Source organism: Pristis pectinata, chromosome 13 (genome assembly GCF_009764475.1).
Source record: "Pristis pectinata isolate sPriPec2 chromosome 13, sPriPec2.1.pri, whole genome shotgun sequence".
NCBI classification, from domain to species: Eukaryota; Metazoa; Chordata; class Chondrichthyes; order Rhinopristiformes; family Pristidae; genus Pristis; species Pristis pectinata.
In genome coordinates, this window is record NC_067417.1 from 33,132,871 (window position 1) to 33,148,506 (window position 15,636).

Below are 15,636 nucleotides of genomic sequence, written 5' to 3' on the forward strand. Positions count from 1 at the left end.
CAGCCCAACAGTTAGGAATAATGAAGCTCCCAGATGGGGTCTACAGAAAAGGGGTTGGGGCAAGGGGGAGAGGATGTCTTCAATTTTAGTCCAATATGTTGTATTAGAATCCTCTGCTAAAACAGCAGCAGCTTGGGAGTATGTTTATCAGTTTAAATGAAACAGTAGGTGATCACATAAGGCTTGGTTTTGTAGGCAATGAACACTGAAAAGGGATCCCCAGAGTTAACTGCAATATGCAATCAGATAACTTGTACACCATTAATTTTAGACATGTACACCATTTGAAACATCCTGCATGAACATCTTCATATAAACTGTTCTCTGTCCTCACTATGAAAGTTGATGTAAAACAGTTGTATTAATACTAAAACCCTTTTCTTCCTGCTATGATTTGATTAATATCCCAAAGCAAATTGTTCTTGCAGTATAGTTTTAAAATCTACTTCTTAACTAAAATAATGGCCTTTATTTCTAATAGACGATAATTCTAAATTAGATCTTTCATCTCCCACTGGAGGAGAGACACTTTTCATCCTTGGACCTATATCCTTAGATTGGGTGAAAGGTAATTAATGCTCTTCCTAAAATATGGTGAAATCAGCATCAGTATTTGTAAAAAAAAAACACCCTGGTTATTATGTAAAAAAAACATTGTTATTCAGCAAGTAACTCAGTACATCACTTGCAGATCAGAAACTTCCAGATATTCCACATTGAACAAAAAGTGATTATCCACAAATTTGGATATACTGTACAGAAAGGAAAGCATACCCATTTCTTGCCTAATTGCAAATGTTACTCTCCAAATTGTTTGCTCCATTATCTTTCTTTTTCAATCTTTTTATTAGTTTTCAAATTAATACAGATTGATATATAGCATCAATATTTATACATGTAATACAAAGAGATCAGGATAACAATCATAGCATATATAATCATAAAGAACAATAAAATATTTAAAAAATCTGTAGATCCAATGATCTCTTAGTAAATGAATATAATATAAAAGAAAGGAAAGAAAAAGATTTATTATATAAATTAAAAAAACCCAAATCAATAAAAAAAATTATAAACAATATAAACTAAACAAAAAACTTTAAAAAAAACAAACAACAAAAAAAAGAAAAAAAACTGGGCTAAGATTTCTCAATAGAAACAGGGCGATATTATGTCGTCAAATCCGTTCCTTCAAGTTGGAAAGTTATTGAAAGGGGATCTACATCATGTGAAAATATTGAATAAATGGACTCCAAATATCTTCAAATTTAAGCGAAGGATCAACAGTACCACTTCTAATTTTTTCCAAGTTTAAACATGATATAGTTTGAGAAAACCATTGAAGAGTAGTAGGGGGTATTGGATCCTTCCATTTAAGCAAAATGGATCGTTTGGCCATTAATGTAACAAAAGCAATCATACGGTTAGCAGAAGGAGATAAATGGCCAGACTATCCTTGGTAATCCAAATATTGCAGTGATAGGATGAGGTTGTAAATCAATCTTCAATATGTTTGAAATAATGTTAAAAATGTCTTTCCAATATTTTTCCAGAAGAAGACAGGACCAAAACATATGTGTCAAAGAAGCCACATTCGATTTACATCTATCACATATAGGATTTATATGGTTATAAAAACGAGCTAACTTATCTTTGGACATACGGATCCTGTGAACTACCTCAAACTGTATCAACGAGCGTCTGGCACACATTGAAGATGTATTAACTAAATGAAGAATTTTCTTCCAAGTCTCTATAGGTGTAGATGTCTGGAGTTCACTTTCCCATTCATTCTTAATTTTGTCTGATGATTCTAGACGTATTTTCAAAATTAAATCATAAATTATTGCTATCAAGCCCTTCTGATAAGGATTAAGACCTAAAATTTTTTCCGTAGTTTCAATTTTGTAAGGTGTCAGAAAAGAGGGTATAGTAGTTTTTAAAAAAAATTCTAATCTGCAAATATTGAAAAAAGTGTGATCTAGGCAGTTTGCTCCATTATCAAGGTGTTGTGAAATCATTCATATCATTTTCGTTGACTTTTTAAAAAAATTGAAAGATTTGATTACGCATTTTATGCTACAAGCAAGCTATCTACAATGTTAACAGGGCAACATTTTATTCATTTATAATCACTTTCTATTTTAAATCATCAATCCATTTTTAGTTACTTAAATGTTTCTCACAGGAAGAGGAACGTTATGTGAATGCTGCACCTTTTAATCCACTTCTATTATAAACAGTACTTCAAAAACGGTTCTGTTACTAAGTGTCATCACATATTTTAAATATTATAAGTAATTTCCTTGATAGAAAGCTAATAAGTTACATTAAAATATAGTGCAAATTACAACAAGATGTGTAGAATGTATTTAGAATTATAAAATGATAGTCTTTTGAAAAATGTGCTACAGGATAATCTGTTCAGAAACACGATTTAAGACTTCAACTGTTTTACACTGTGGAGCAAAGTTCTATGGAATGGTTTCAAATTTACCCTCTCAAAGAGCACAGGGTGAATGATGGAAGTTGCTGTTGCTTTTTGAGCAAGTTGATCAAGCAGCACTAAAGTTTTCTTTTTACTACATCTGCCTACAAGCTTCCAATTGTGCAATAATAGTCACCCTGACATTCCTGAGGAGCATTCAGGATTGAGAAAAAAATAATCCTCATTGTCTTCAGGATTCTTGCATTGCAACAGTGTAGAAAACTAGATTCAGGTTAATGAGAACTAAAATGGGAATGGAAACGAAGTCATACAAAGAGCGAAGTGCATGGAAACCAGATTTCTGAACCATTCCCAAACATCAAATAAATAGTTAAACAAATCAACTGCAGTTACGGCAAATGGAAACATGTCTGCTGACCCATATTTTTAAAAAAAAACAGCATTAGCCTTACATATCATTAAACTTTTAAAATTATAATACAGTAACCATTACAAAAAAATCTTTGCTATATTTGGCAAGGCAGCCAACAAACAAGCAAGGTGGTAACTGAGTACGTAGGCAGTTGAGGCTCAATCCTTTGTCAACAGTAACCTGAGAAGATAACAGATGCAATGATTTGTAAAAGATAATGGCCGCCTCAATAGCTGGATACTGAGACATGGCACACTGAAAAGAGAACTGGGAATACAAACTAGGGCACTGTTACAAAACACTGCCTTTATGAAACATGATACCTAGGCCTGGCAGTACTGTAAATACAAATCATTTACTGTACCATATGTCCAGGGCTTTAAAAGTCAATGCCAGTTACCTAGGAGGATTTGAACCACTTTCAATCACAAAGAAACAAGCTGTGTTCCGCTCTGTACTCTGGATAGCAAAGCATTTATGCTCACTGTCACTATATATGGCAATAATGTTCCTTCAGTTAACTGACAACACAATACAGCAGCCAAAACCAATTCAAATGGACTTTAGAAATGTACTATTTACTATGTTTTATAATGAATAATGTACAGCGATAGTAGAGTGGAGACTTAACCTTCTGACAAGACAAAAACTCATCACAGAAGGATGTTTTAATACATTATTTTCCCATAAACTTTTACAACATAGAAGAACATATAACCCATTCAATTCTGTGGAAATACTTTGGCTAGAATACCAGTAATTTTCCGGTCCAATGTTCCATTTATATTGTGACGCCCAAAGAGAATGCATTCTGTTTGAATCAGTATGATACGAGTTGCCTACTAAATCCAAGATTTTATACTGGCAGATGCCCAGATTTAGTTCAGGTATCAGGGATTATTACATTAATAACCAAACACTTGCACCAAACGTTGCTTTCATGTTAAAGCAAAAGCTACATCATTTGCACCTGCCATTAGATTCTTTCTTTATTTCTTCCAAATCGCTCCAAGATCAACAAGCTAAAACCTTAGTGGTAATTTTGACCTAATTCACCTAGTGGGAAATTGACGAAACCCACACAACATGCCATTATGACACTAGGCCCACATTACCCTCCACTGAAGTCAGTGAAGGGTAAAATTGGGTGGGCTGTCAAACTATTGTTTGACCTGGTCCTGTTAGTTTCTTGCAGTACAGATTAGGTGAAAATGACTTCACTTTGCGCTGAACTACAAGTGAAAAATCTGTATTATTTCATTTGTATAGTCATTTTACACAATTCAGCAGTAATTCCTCGCACCTTCAGATGTGCAGCTTAGTAGTTACCCAAACAATCCCTATTCTGCAACCCTAGGAGCTTTCTATCTTTTACCACCATTTTAAACCCTACTTACAACAACTTGCCATTCATCTGTTCTGACCCTTGCTCAGAGATAGTTTACATGTGGGGAATCGTCATCAGCCCAGTCCGCAGGAAGGAATTTACCTCATGTCAGAATCTAACAGGGATTAGTATTAAACCAGTTAAACAGGGCGATTGGTGTACAACATCTTAAAAGGTCCAGATAGATTGATTAAGAAGAATTTATTCTCCTTAGCAGAGCAGTCAAAAACCTGAGGTGTAGATTTAAAGTCAGAAGAATGTGGAAGCTGCAGATGGGAGGAGTTTTTTTTTTAACCTTATTCAAATATTGGAGGAAGTCTGATTACACGTTCAATATACTTGGATGAGCACTTGATGTGCCATAATCTACGAGAGTGTGGTTTGAAATCTGGGAAGTGTGATATATCCGAATCGCAATTTTCAGCTCGTCTGGACACCAGGGGCCAAAGGGTCAGAGCTGTGGAGTTCTTGGATTCTGCGATTTCACAAAACCCCTGATGCACAACAGCCTTTAACTCCAGTAATTCAAGTCATTCTCAGAACTGAGATTAAAATGACAATATCCAAGTCAATACTTTTGCTTTGTTTTCAAAGACAGGTTTTTGTGCCTTGCGATTTTGCAGCTGTACTTTCAAAAATTTTTTCAACAAAATTTTGCACCCTCTACTTTTGCCTCATCAGGGGATATTCATTTGGTCATTAATGATTTTAGTAAAAATGTGTTGCACCATCCCAGTTCCTACCTCAAAAGAGCACAAGCTTCTAGTGAGAGAGTTATTTATTAGTAGTATAATGCTTGTAGTCATATCCTGTTGGAAACAAATTAGTTTTTATATAGCCACACTTAGCTGCTGAAAGCACTCATGATAAAAATTAAACAAGTGTGCAATTATTGATCAAAATGCTAAGACAGCTGGCAACACCAATTGAACTTTAGAATAAAACAAATCCTAGTAATTGTCAACTACAGAAATTGGTTTGGCCACTAATACCTAAATTATGCACAGTATAATAAACATTATCATTGACAGCCAGCACTGAGGCAGATTACACTGAGGTCAGGTACTTTTATTACTACTGTTCCATACAAGCTTGTAATTAAAATCATTTCAGTAGTCACAGTGGAGAAACTGATGCAGAAAAATACCATTTTAAACCACTTATGCATATGTGGCTTCAAATACAGTACCATGCTGTGACAAATCATTCTCTTGCAAACTGTTTTGTTACCAGGGTTACCAAAAGGTATGCCAAGGACTGAGACAAAGAAATCGAACAGTTATTGGCCCTTCCCCCTCCAAATTTAGGAAACATGCACATTATCATGTAACTTTCCAAAAGCAGGCTCCCTTCTACTTTCTGGAAGTGGGTTCTTTCTCCTCTGGTTAATAGTTATTTCAGAATTACATATTACAAACAGAGGGACTTTCATCACTACAAGTAGCAGAGAAATTATTTCAAAACTTTTCTGATCATCAATGATTTAGCAACAAAAAAGTGCAAGTGCCTTTGGAGCATACTATGAAAGGGTACTGAAAAACTCTTGGTTTCAGGATGTAAGAAATAGAGGTTTTCCATCCATAATAAGCAAACAACTTCTGCTCCATACTCTGAAACTTACACATGCAACACACATTTTCAGGCATATACAATTTGCAGGTCTCTCGCCATCACAGCATTTTTGAGCAAAATTGATTGCTTAGTCTATCCACACAATTTTACGACAATTGAATTGTAACATTTTAAAGGTAACAGTATGTGGAATCTTCAGATTATTCTATCATCTGACCTTTGTTCCTTATTGTATCCAGCCTTTCCTGAGATTAAATTGGTTCTTTCCCAGCACAGCCAGGTCACTTGATGTATTTAACCCGAGTTAACAAACAAAAGCAGATGGGACAAACTTTTGGTTACTTAAATCATAAGTCGGGAAATCAAGTCGATTTTATAGATGAATGAAAAATTGCAATTATTTTTTTACTGGATTCAAGAAATACACAAGCAAAAGCCTTAGCTTAAAAATCTTCACACTTCTTATAAGACACTTTTTTCCCCCACTGTTTTATAAATGCTTTTGTTTTTCCTCATTTATATTGCTGATTCGGAGTAAGATTTTCTGAATTAATTTTCAGAAGTTTATTGATACAGCCAGTTTATGGATCATAGCAGTTAAATCAATACACACTAAAAAGATGGTAAGCACATCTATCACTTGTGTTTTTCCAGCACTGAACCTCAGACACAGCTGAGCACTTCTCTCCTTGTTTAAATATGCACCACAGAAAGAGGCTGGAGAATGATGCTGATTACCACATGCTGGTTAAGTAGCAAACTGTGAAAATAAAACATATTAACGTAGTCTATGATTGCACACACCAAGGCTAGATGGCATTATTTTCTGCATGTAGAATCAGGTTTGGACTATATTAATGTAAAGTGGCTTTTCATTACAATTGTCCTTATTTACTACATTCATTTTTTTCCTCAATAGCTTTGTAAAATCTGTACAATAAATCATAACTTCTAAAGCACTTCACAAATATAAACATATTCCTTACAAATAACAGAATGCAATCTTCTACTGCCGCATAGCATAATTTTTCTGTCAGTTTCCTCAGCACTTGTATTAACCCCCAGCTCAATTGCTCTAGAGTCATATCTAATGCATGCATTATTTAAATATTCCCTTACTGCAAGTAGATGTTCAGAGTTATTTAAAAACAAATCTCTCCCAAAACCAAATCTAATGAACTACATTTTAATTTACCGAGGCTTGGAATGTTAAAAATTGATAACCATTGAGTTATTTCAAAAAACAAATCAGGACATGTTTTGCTACTGAAAAGGAAAATAAACTTGTAACAAAATTATATGAAGGAAGGATAAACAGAAACGTTAAACTGTGATCAGTTCTGTCACTCTTTATGATGTAGTGTTCCCTCTGATGTCAAATTAAACTACACTGAGTAAAGCAGAATTGTTATACTTAGTGATAAACAAACTTCTTTTCCTGAAGGTAACTAATAACTAGTTGGATGATGAACCCAGAGCTGCTAAATACCAAATTTGTTCAGTAGATTTTTCTGAAATAATAAAACAGAGTTGCCTCAAATTCTCGCAGGCATCATCCTATTGCACAAATTTAGGCAAGCTAAAAAAAAAGGGTTCTCAACTCATCCATCATTATTTACTGCTTTGTAATGACTTCTTTCACTGAGAAGATTATAATTTCAGAGAACAGCAGTCCAGAAGCATTCCTCTCACTTGCTGTTTTTGGAGGCTTAATTACTACCACAATGCTAATCATAAAAATTCACAAGTTGAGAGGCAGAATAAACTAATGATCAGAGTTAGAATTTTATTTTGTCTACCAGGAATGTTCACCGTGCACTTTGATTCAATTCTCATCACACCAGACTTTGGCAAGCGCACTAAGAATTGACAATCCTATGATTTAGTTCTGACTCCACCCACACCTTCCTCCCCAGAACTAACACAGGGTTGGTATGAATTTTTGAATCCAACCCTAATCAACTATTCAATCACTCAATTACATCATGGCTGACCTGTATGTCAAAAACATCTACTACCTTTGCAGAGAACCATCTGGGAACAAGTAGCTTGACTAAAAGTCTTTGGTAGACACTTCACAAAACCATCTTGTAAACAGACTCACTAGGGTACCATTGGTTGAAGCAGACACGGGAAAAACATAATAAAGCCAAAAAAATATTTTATTTCTTTATAGCTAGTTTGAGAAGCATAGAAGCATTCAACTACCGAAAAACATTATGTTTGCATTAAACATTGCCCTAGCTCCTTCATTTTCTTATATATATGCATACCAATATTTGGGATTACCTTAAATTTGGATCATTTCAAATCAATTAATAATCAAAAAACACTTTGAATTTCAAACCAAAAATACGTAACTATAGCACAAATTATGTACATTGTAACTTTGCTCTATACCTTCTAGACACGCCCATTTTGCTGCGCAATACCTTCTTCCCACACCAATTCATCGAACAAACTCAAAAGCTCTCTACAGTTGGAAGATTCTTATTTAATGGTATTCACCATTTAGACTTTACTGCATGTGGCATGTTTTGAGCATATTACTGTTGGCAAACAAAGGTTGGACATGATTGGATAGCTGAATCACATTCAACAACATTGCTTAGTCTGTCAATCTAAAATAATTAACTTTGTGACATTAAATTCTACTTTAAGCAATTAGAATATCAGAAAAAAGGATTCAAGGTCATTAACTGCATAATGTTTCTGATTTGTAACTAGAACAAGTCTTTAATATGCTTAGGGCACGAGCTACAACACTGGAGTTCTCCAAATTCTGAGTAGGCAGTGGCACCTGCATTACTCATATCAATGGAAGCACAACAACCTCTTTGCTAAATGTCCAGAAACGTATCAGAATTCCATTGCCACTCATTTTCTAGATACGACTATAATCATTTTTTTTAAACTGTAGGGAAAAGACATTCCAATTGCACCCTTGTGTGAAAGTAACAATAGTTTTTGTAAATAATGACAAATTTTGCATCTTCAGAAATAAGATTTTTTTATAAAAGTGGCCATATATTTACAATGACAATGCTGATCTTTCCAGGTATTATTAAGAAAATACATCTTTAGCCATTGCAATTTAAACTAATGCAGGTTAGACTGTCACTACTTAGATCAGATACGGTGTGACACATTGATGATGATGATGATGACAATGACACCCCAAAGCTGGAGTAATAAGAGTGGGAGGAGCCTATGGTTGAGTAATAATCATTCCAAGTATTTTCATTTTCTAATACTCACCGCCGCATTGAGTTAATTTTAAGTAGTTTAAGACAGTTTCATTGTTGTCACATTTCACATGAAGTTACTTTAAACAAACTAAAATAGTATTGTCGTTTTAACTTTAGAGGTGATTTGCGATTTTCAATAAACTTCAGCAATCGTGCATGGTACAATCTTTACTCATGTAACCATTGCAGCACTTCCACCAAAGTTTCAGCTCTTAAACATCAAATGCATCAAAGTGCAATATTCAGAAAGTTTTATGTACTGTTAATAACTAATTCAACTCAAAGTGATTCGCAAATTCACGATTGATAGAAATTAAAACCAGGAAGAGCTTCCAAACATTTAACACCCTTCCAGTGAAACATGGGAGAATGAGCAAGCATTTACTCAGCAGGATCACAACTGTATGCTAAATAATACAATGAATTAGACTTGCTAGATTGTAGCATATCTACAGTTGGGCATCGAAATATTCACAGGGACACAGAAAGGCATTTCAGAATTACCAAACCCTCTAGATAGACTCATTACCAAACTAAGTACTAACCAACAGTAATGATGATGCAGCTATCAACAAAGATCAACAGTGCTGTTGATGCTGAAAATGATTACAGCCTTGTATTTGCCATGTGAGAGTTCAGAAACAATACTTGCTTCAGCAGCACAAAAGGATTACTCTTCTAATACACAGAACAAGAGAATCAGAAGATAATGCTGCGTGAAAGTGATAATGCACGAAAGTGAAGAGTGAGGGAAAAATAAACTTTCTCACAGTAATTAAGCAATAATTAGATGCCATGTCCCATAAGCCTACAGCAACAATTGCCAGAGCAATGTGTTACTCAGAGACAGTAAAAGCATCCAGTAAACAAGTAATAAAGTCAATACAGCGGATGTATTGAGACAGTAGAGCACATTACCAACACAATAAAATACTGCATTTCAAAAGACATCAATTCATTTCAAATGATCTCCAAAAAGGGCTGCAAACTTTTACTTGACAAAACATTTTTACACTGAATTCTCTGGTATTCTAGTTATGATTTTAAATAATTAATACAGATTACCAAAACTAGCAGAAAGTTGGGTAAAAATTTCTGTTCAATGTGATTGATTACACTCAAAATAGCAAATAAAATTAGCCTGGTTAATCCAGAGTAAATTATTTAAATTTGTATCTTCAAACTTATTAAAAAAATACTACTTTTGCAGTGCATGTCCACAGAATATTGCAAATGACACTTTTGTAAGATGCCTGATTTTTAAGAGTCCAAAAATGGCCTTTTCTTCAAAAGATGGTTAGCAATAAGTTTCTGGCTCACTGATCGTGCTGCCAAACTCATCAATGTTTCTATTGATTTCGGAAATCTAAAATGACAGATAATGATTATGCCACTTGGAGTTACTTTCTAATGACTTTAAGTGCACATAATACATTTGAAATCATAAAAGCAAAACAAAAAGCTAAGGCCACTCACAATAAATAAAACAGTAACAGACAGTATATATGCAGGATACAATTTAATGCTAAATAATTCAACCATCCTTCTCCTTACAAATCATCACGTAAAGCATGACACAATGAAGATAAAGAAATCTTTTCACCTTGTTGTAGTTGTAGTAGCCCAGGCATTGGGAAAGGTCCAGGTTGGAAGGGTCGCCAGGAATATTGTTGCCAGCAGCAGCTGGATAGAAACGTACATCCATTTTTTTTAAAATATAACAACCCTCAGTAATGAACCACTTTGATTATTATGGGGTTTTCTGACATCCACTTAAGTGTTAACTCAATTGAGGATAAGTAATGCACAGATGTAACCCTGGGGATTGTGTACAAAGTGGTTTAAATCTCTTGTTTAGAAAAGATACATGTATTTCCTGTGTTCCTTGGGTCTGTGTTTAACTGCCCAGTGCTGAGCCTCAGTATTTGCCCATGCATTCAACAGCAGCTGCTGTACACAAAGAAGCCACGCGACCAGCACTGATAAGCTGATGCTTTCCAGCTTCACCACTGCAGACTCTGATCTGGGCTGCTGATAAACACTGGAACAGCAACTGAGTCCCTTATAATAAACGGAGGCGGTTCCAAGCTTTTTTTTCCTTTCCTGTTAACTCTTAAAACAGTACCTTTAGCCGTCCATATCTACTCACGCACGCACAGCCAGCTGGGCTGGCAAGATTTAAAAAGCTGTCCTTGAAGAATTTAAAACCAGGGGTTGCTAACAGGAGTGCAAGTCTTCCACCCAACGGTCACAGCTTGTAGTCTAAAGCGCTGAAGAGCTCTGAAGCTGCTACTGGCAGTGCTCCCTGAGAATAATGAATAAGTAAAGCCCCTGGAAGGCAGTAAAGAAAGCTTCATAATGAGCCACTCCCAGTAATGCTCACCACTCCCACCAAGAGCAGCTGCCACTATACACACACACACACACAGAGGCTCGGTGCACACCTACCAAAGATTACATTGTATTTCAGCCATAATAAACCAGTTTACTTCTGGGCAGATTCAGTCTCTTTTTCACATCCCCATTCAAGCCCCTGTTCCTGGTTCAGACCAATCGGAACTGCATTTCGCAAGTCTTATTTTAACAAAGTAATCAAGCGATAGTACACATGAGCATAGAGGCACAGAGATGTAAACACAATACAAAACACATGTTATAAATATCATCCACAGCATCTTTATCAGGGGATCAATGTGAACAGTGCCGCAAATTTGCAGAATAAACAACTCATGTCGATCTCTAACACTTTGCCACCAGGGTTAATGCCCGATCACTCTCAAACCCCTCTGAACCAATATGTGCAAGCAAACTGTGAAAACCCACTGAAAACAATCAATTAAAATCAGTTCATTACTAAACTAAACTGCATGGAGTGAGAACCAAACTGCAGGAAACCCATCCACGCATACAGCAGGTTCCTATTTTTAAAACTTTATTTAATGACCCCAGTTAATGTGAAGACAATCGCCTCACTTCAAGCAAATGCATGATGACAGATTCAATTTTAATGCCACCTTTTGAAATATGTGGCGTGGCCCTCTTTCTTTTTACTAAATTTGTTCATTTCTTAAATTAATTTCATTTAGCATTTGGCTGCATTTCCAGTCTTTTTTTTCCATTGAGGACAAGGAATGTATTTTCCTGGAACAGCTCCATTGTCTTTGCTTGGAATTTCAACCACCTGTCCATTGAGTTAATATTCCAAGTAAGATCTATACAATTAAGTACAGTCAAATGAAAATAAATAACTTTGCTCATTCCTTTTAGAAAGAGACCTTGCAATATGAATGCAGTCCAGCTTGACCCATGGCTTTTGAGGAGGAATCACCTCATGCTCTGAGGACATAACACAAAACTAAAATATTAAACTATTATGTGTAATTTACATCTATATTAAATAAGAAAAAAATAGCCACTTAATGTATGCCGAATCAAATGTCCACTATTAAAACACTGAAATAGCTTCTCTCTCTGCATGGTTAAGATTAACCATTAAGAAAACACTTAACTGTTAAGATACAGTATCTGTAACACTATGAGCATTAGCTCTTAAGGCAACACCGTGAAATGGACTGGGACCTTTTTAATTTTTGTAATAATAATTCCAAAATTATTTCTTCATGGAGAGAAGTGATAAGTAAAACATTATCTGATCAAGAAGGAAAGTGAATCAGGAGGACAGTTCTCTGATATCACAATAATGTATGACAGGGTGTCACAATAGTGTATTATAGAAGAGGTTAGGGAAGGTGGGAGGGAAGGCAGGCAGGATGAACACACAGGGGGCCAGAACTGGTAAACAGAAGGACATGACCAGAGGGCTGTAAAAAGGCTGCAGAAGTAGGATGGGTGAATAAAAGGAAAGGGGTGGTTTGGTACAAAGCATTAGATCTCGAATTCACTGTGTTGGGAGATGGGTATAATGATCAACCACAATTTTGTATAGAGCTGAGCATGGAGATGCAATAAAGAGAGAAAAGGAGAACAGCAAACAGAAGCAACTTACCCCAGACGAGTGAATCGGACGAGTGACAAACCCAACAACAGTCGATCAATGACTGGGAGTGAGATTACAGGTGGATTTCACACTTGCCTAAACTGGGAGACTTGAGGCTAATTGGAATGTACCCAATCATTAGCTTGGCAGAAATCAGCCAACCCAACAAAAAGCAGGGTTCAAATCATTTATCTTCTTGGTCTGTCTTTGTCAATCACCACAGAGAAACCGCCAGACTGGTGCCATCTCAAACAACAACTCCCATAGTGAGGTGACCAGAACTGCATTTGGCAGAGAGAAATATAGGTGGAGGTGATTGGATGGATGGATGGATAATTCAAGGAGAAGTAAAGAGCTTGATCGGTAGAGCAAATGGGGGTGGGGGTTTGGGAAGAGTGGATTACTTTTGCTTGGGAGGCGTTTTGATGGATTAATGCTCAGGGCAGAGAGAGATAGTGATGGCAGTGTAGCCACAGTGGGGGTGGGGGGGGGCAGTGGGGAGGAAACAGAGGAATGGCGTAGATGTGTGACCCAGCAATTTCTGCAGAACAAAGAGACGTGCAGCCAGCAATAAGTTGAGCAAAAACTTTGGGCTTTAATTTGAGCTTTTGGGGAAAGATTGCTCCACAGGTGAGAGAATAGGGGAGCAAAGTGACTGAAATCAAGGATCTTCAATGAAATGTCCTAGATCTAGGGAGAAGGAAGGTTTGTAAACTATGGTACATTGGGGCCAGTAATTAAATCACAAGGGTAAGGTGAAGATTTCCTGCTATTCCTGCCCAAGTTAGTCATGAGACCTGTTTAAAATTATCAGAGAGTAAGGTGAATGTGACATTGTGGTGGTTTGGATGTTGTAGGGGAGGTAAAAGAATATAATTTTGGGGCAGAGTGATTGGAACTTCAAATAGTAGCAGGGGGAAGCTGAATATCATAGGGGGGTGAATGAGATGTTGTGGTAGGTGGGAGGATATCACAAGCATTGGGTGCAATTACATGGGATAGTTGGGACATGATGAGGGTGGTGATTAGGATACCTCAGGACAGAAAGGGATATCATAATGGTTGGAGGCAAAACAAAAGAGGAAAAGGGCATTGCAAGGAAGGGGAAACATCAGGGAGATTCTGGCTGCAGAGTGATGTATATGAGCGAATGATGGGATTACTATGTTACCAGGTCATTACAACCTTTCATTACAACAGTTACATTTCAGTGAATTTTGTATTATTGCTGGTTAAGAGGGAAATCAGAGTGCTGCATATGTTATTATTAGTTACTGGTGCATGAATGAAAGACCTTGTCCTTCTGCAACTCAAAGCCACCCTCAATTTCTTTATAGTAAACTTTTGACTGTTGCAAAATCATGTGGCTTCACATTCATTAACAGGTACTCAATTTCAGAAGTTTAATGCATTAACAGTTGTGAGCAATACTTGATTAAACAACATGAACAAATGACCATTGGCAATTTTGAATTCACAGAGCAGTCTGGAATGTGACCATATGATCAAATGTCAATAATCAAATGTCATTGACCAACACTTCAATAAAGTGACTATGTAAATCCTGCTTCCAGCTTCATTTATATGAAAGCACCATTTATTCATAACTGATTCTTAAAATCTACCAAATGCTTTTTCATGAAGACAAGGTTCTTTTAGCCAGATGAAACACATCACAAATGAGGAAATGTTTAATCTAAAACAAAAGCAGAAAATGCTGGAAATACTGTATGCAACAGGTCAGGCTTCATCTGTGGAAAGAGAAACAGAGTTAAAGTTTCAGGTCAGAGACCTGTTGTCAGATCTCCAAACTGAAACATCAGCTCTGTTTCTCTTCCCACAGATGTGGCCGGATCTGCCAAGTATTTTCAGCATTTTCTGTTTTTGTTTTAGATTTTCTGCATCTGCAATTTTTTTGGTTTTCAAGAAATGCTTAATGATTGGAAGTCTGTGACTAATGGTGTACCACAGGGATTGGTGCTGAGACATTTATTGTTTGTGATATGTTTTAATGACTTGGATGTGAATATAAGAGAGATGATTTGTAAGTCTGCTGATGACACGAAAGTTGGTGGTGTTGTGGATAGCCAGGAAGGTTGTCTAATGCTCAGGTTGTCTAAGGCTACAACAGTATATAGGTCAGTTGGAAACTTGAGCAGAGCGTTGGCAGATGGAATTTAATCCTGACAAATGTGAGATGATACATTTTGAGAAGTCAAATAGGGGAAGGAAGTGTACAGCAAATGGTGCAGAACTTAGGAATGTTGATGAATAGAGAGACCTAGGGGTCTAAGACCATTGTTCCCTGAAAGTGGCAACACAGTACGATAGGGTGGTGAAGAAGGCATATAGCATACTTGCCTTCATAGGTCAGGGCATAAAACATAAAAGTTGGGAAGTGGTGTTGCAATTTTACAAAACAGTAGTCAGGTTGCACTTGGAGTATTGCACGCAGTCCTGGTCACCACACTATAGGAAGGATGTGACTGTGCTGGAGAGAGTGTAGAGGAGATTCACAAGGATGTTGCCTGGACTGGAGGGCTTTAGTTCTGGGGAGGGATTGGACAGGCT

General features: G+C 36.4%; 1 protein-coding gene across 1 annotated transcript in view; it reads right to left on the reverse strand.

The window, feature by feature from the left end:
• Positions 1-11,352, reverse strand: part of tox3 (TOX high mobility group box family member 3) — an 81,509-nt gene extending 70,157 nt beyond the window's left edge. Inside the window, 1 exon segment of the mRNA XM_052028781.1 lies at positions 10,672-11,352. Within this exon segment, the coding sequence (XP_051884741.1) occupies positions 10,672-10,773 (102 nt within the window). The 5' untranslated portion in view covers positions 10,774-11,352.
• Between the last annotated feature and the right edge of the window lie 4,284 nt (positions 11,353-15,636).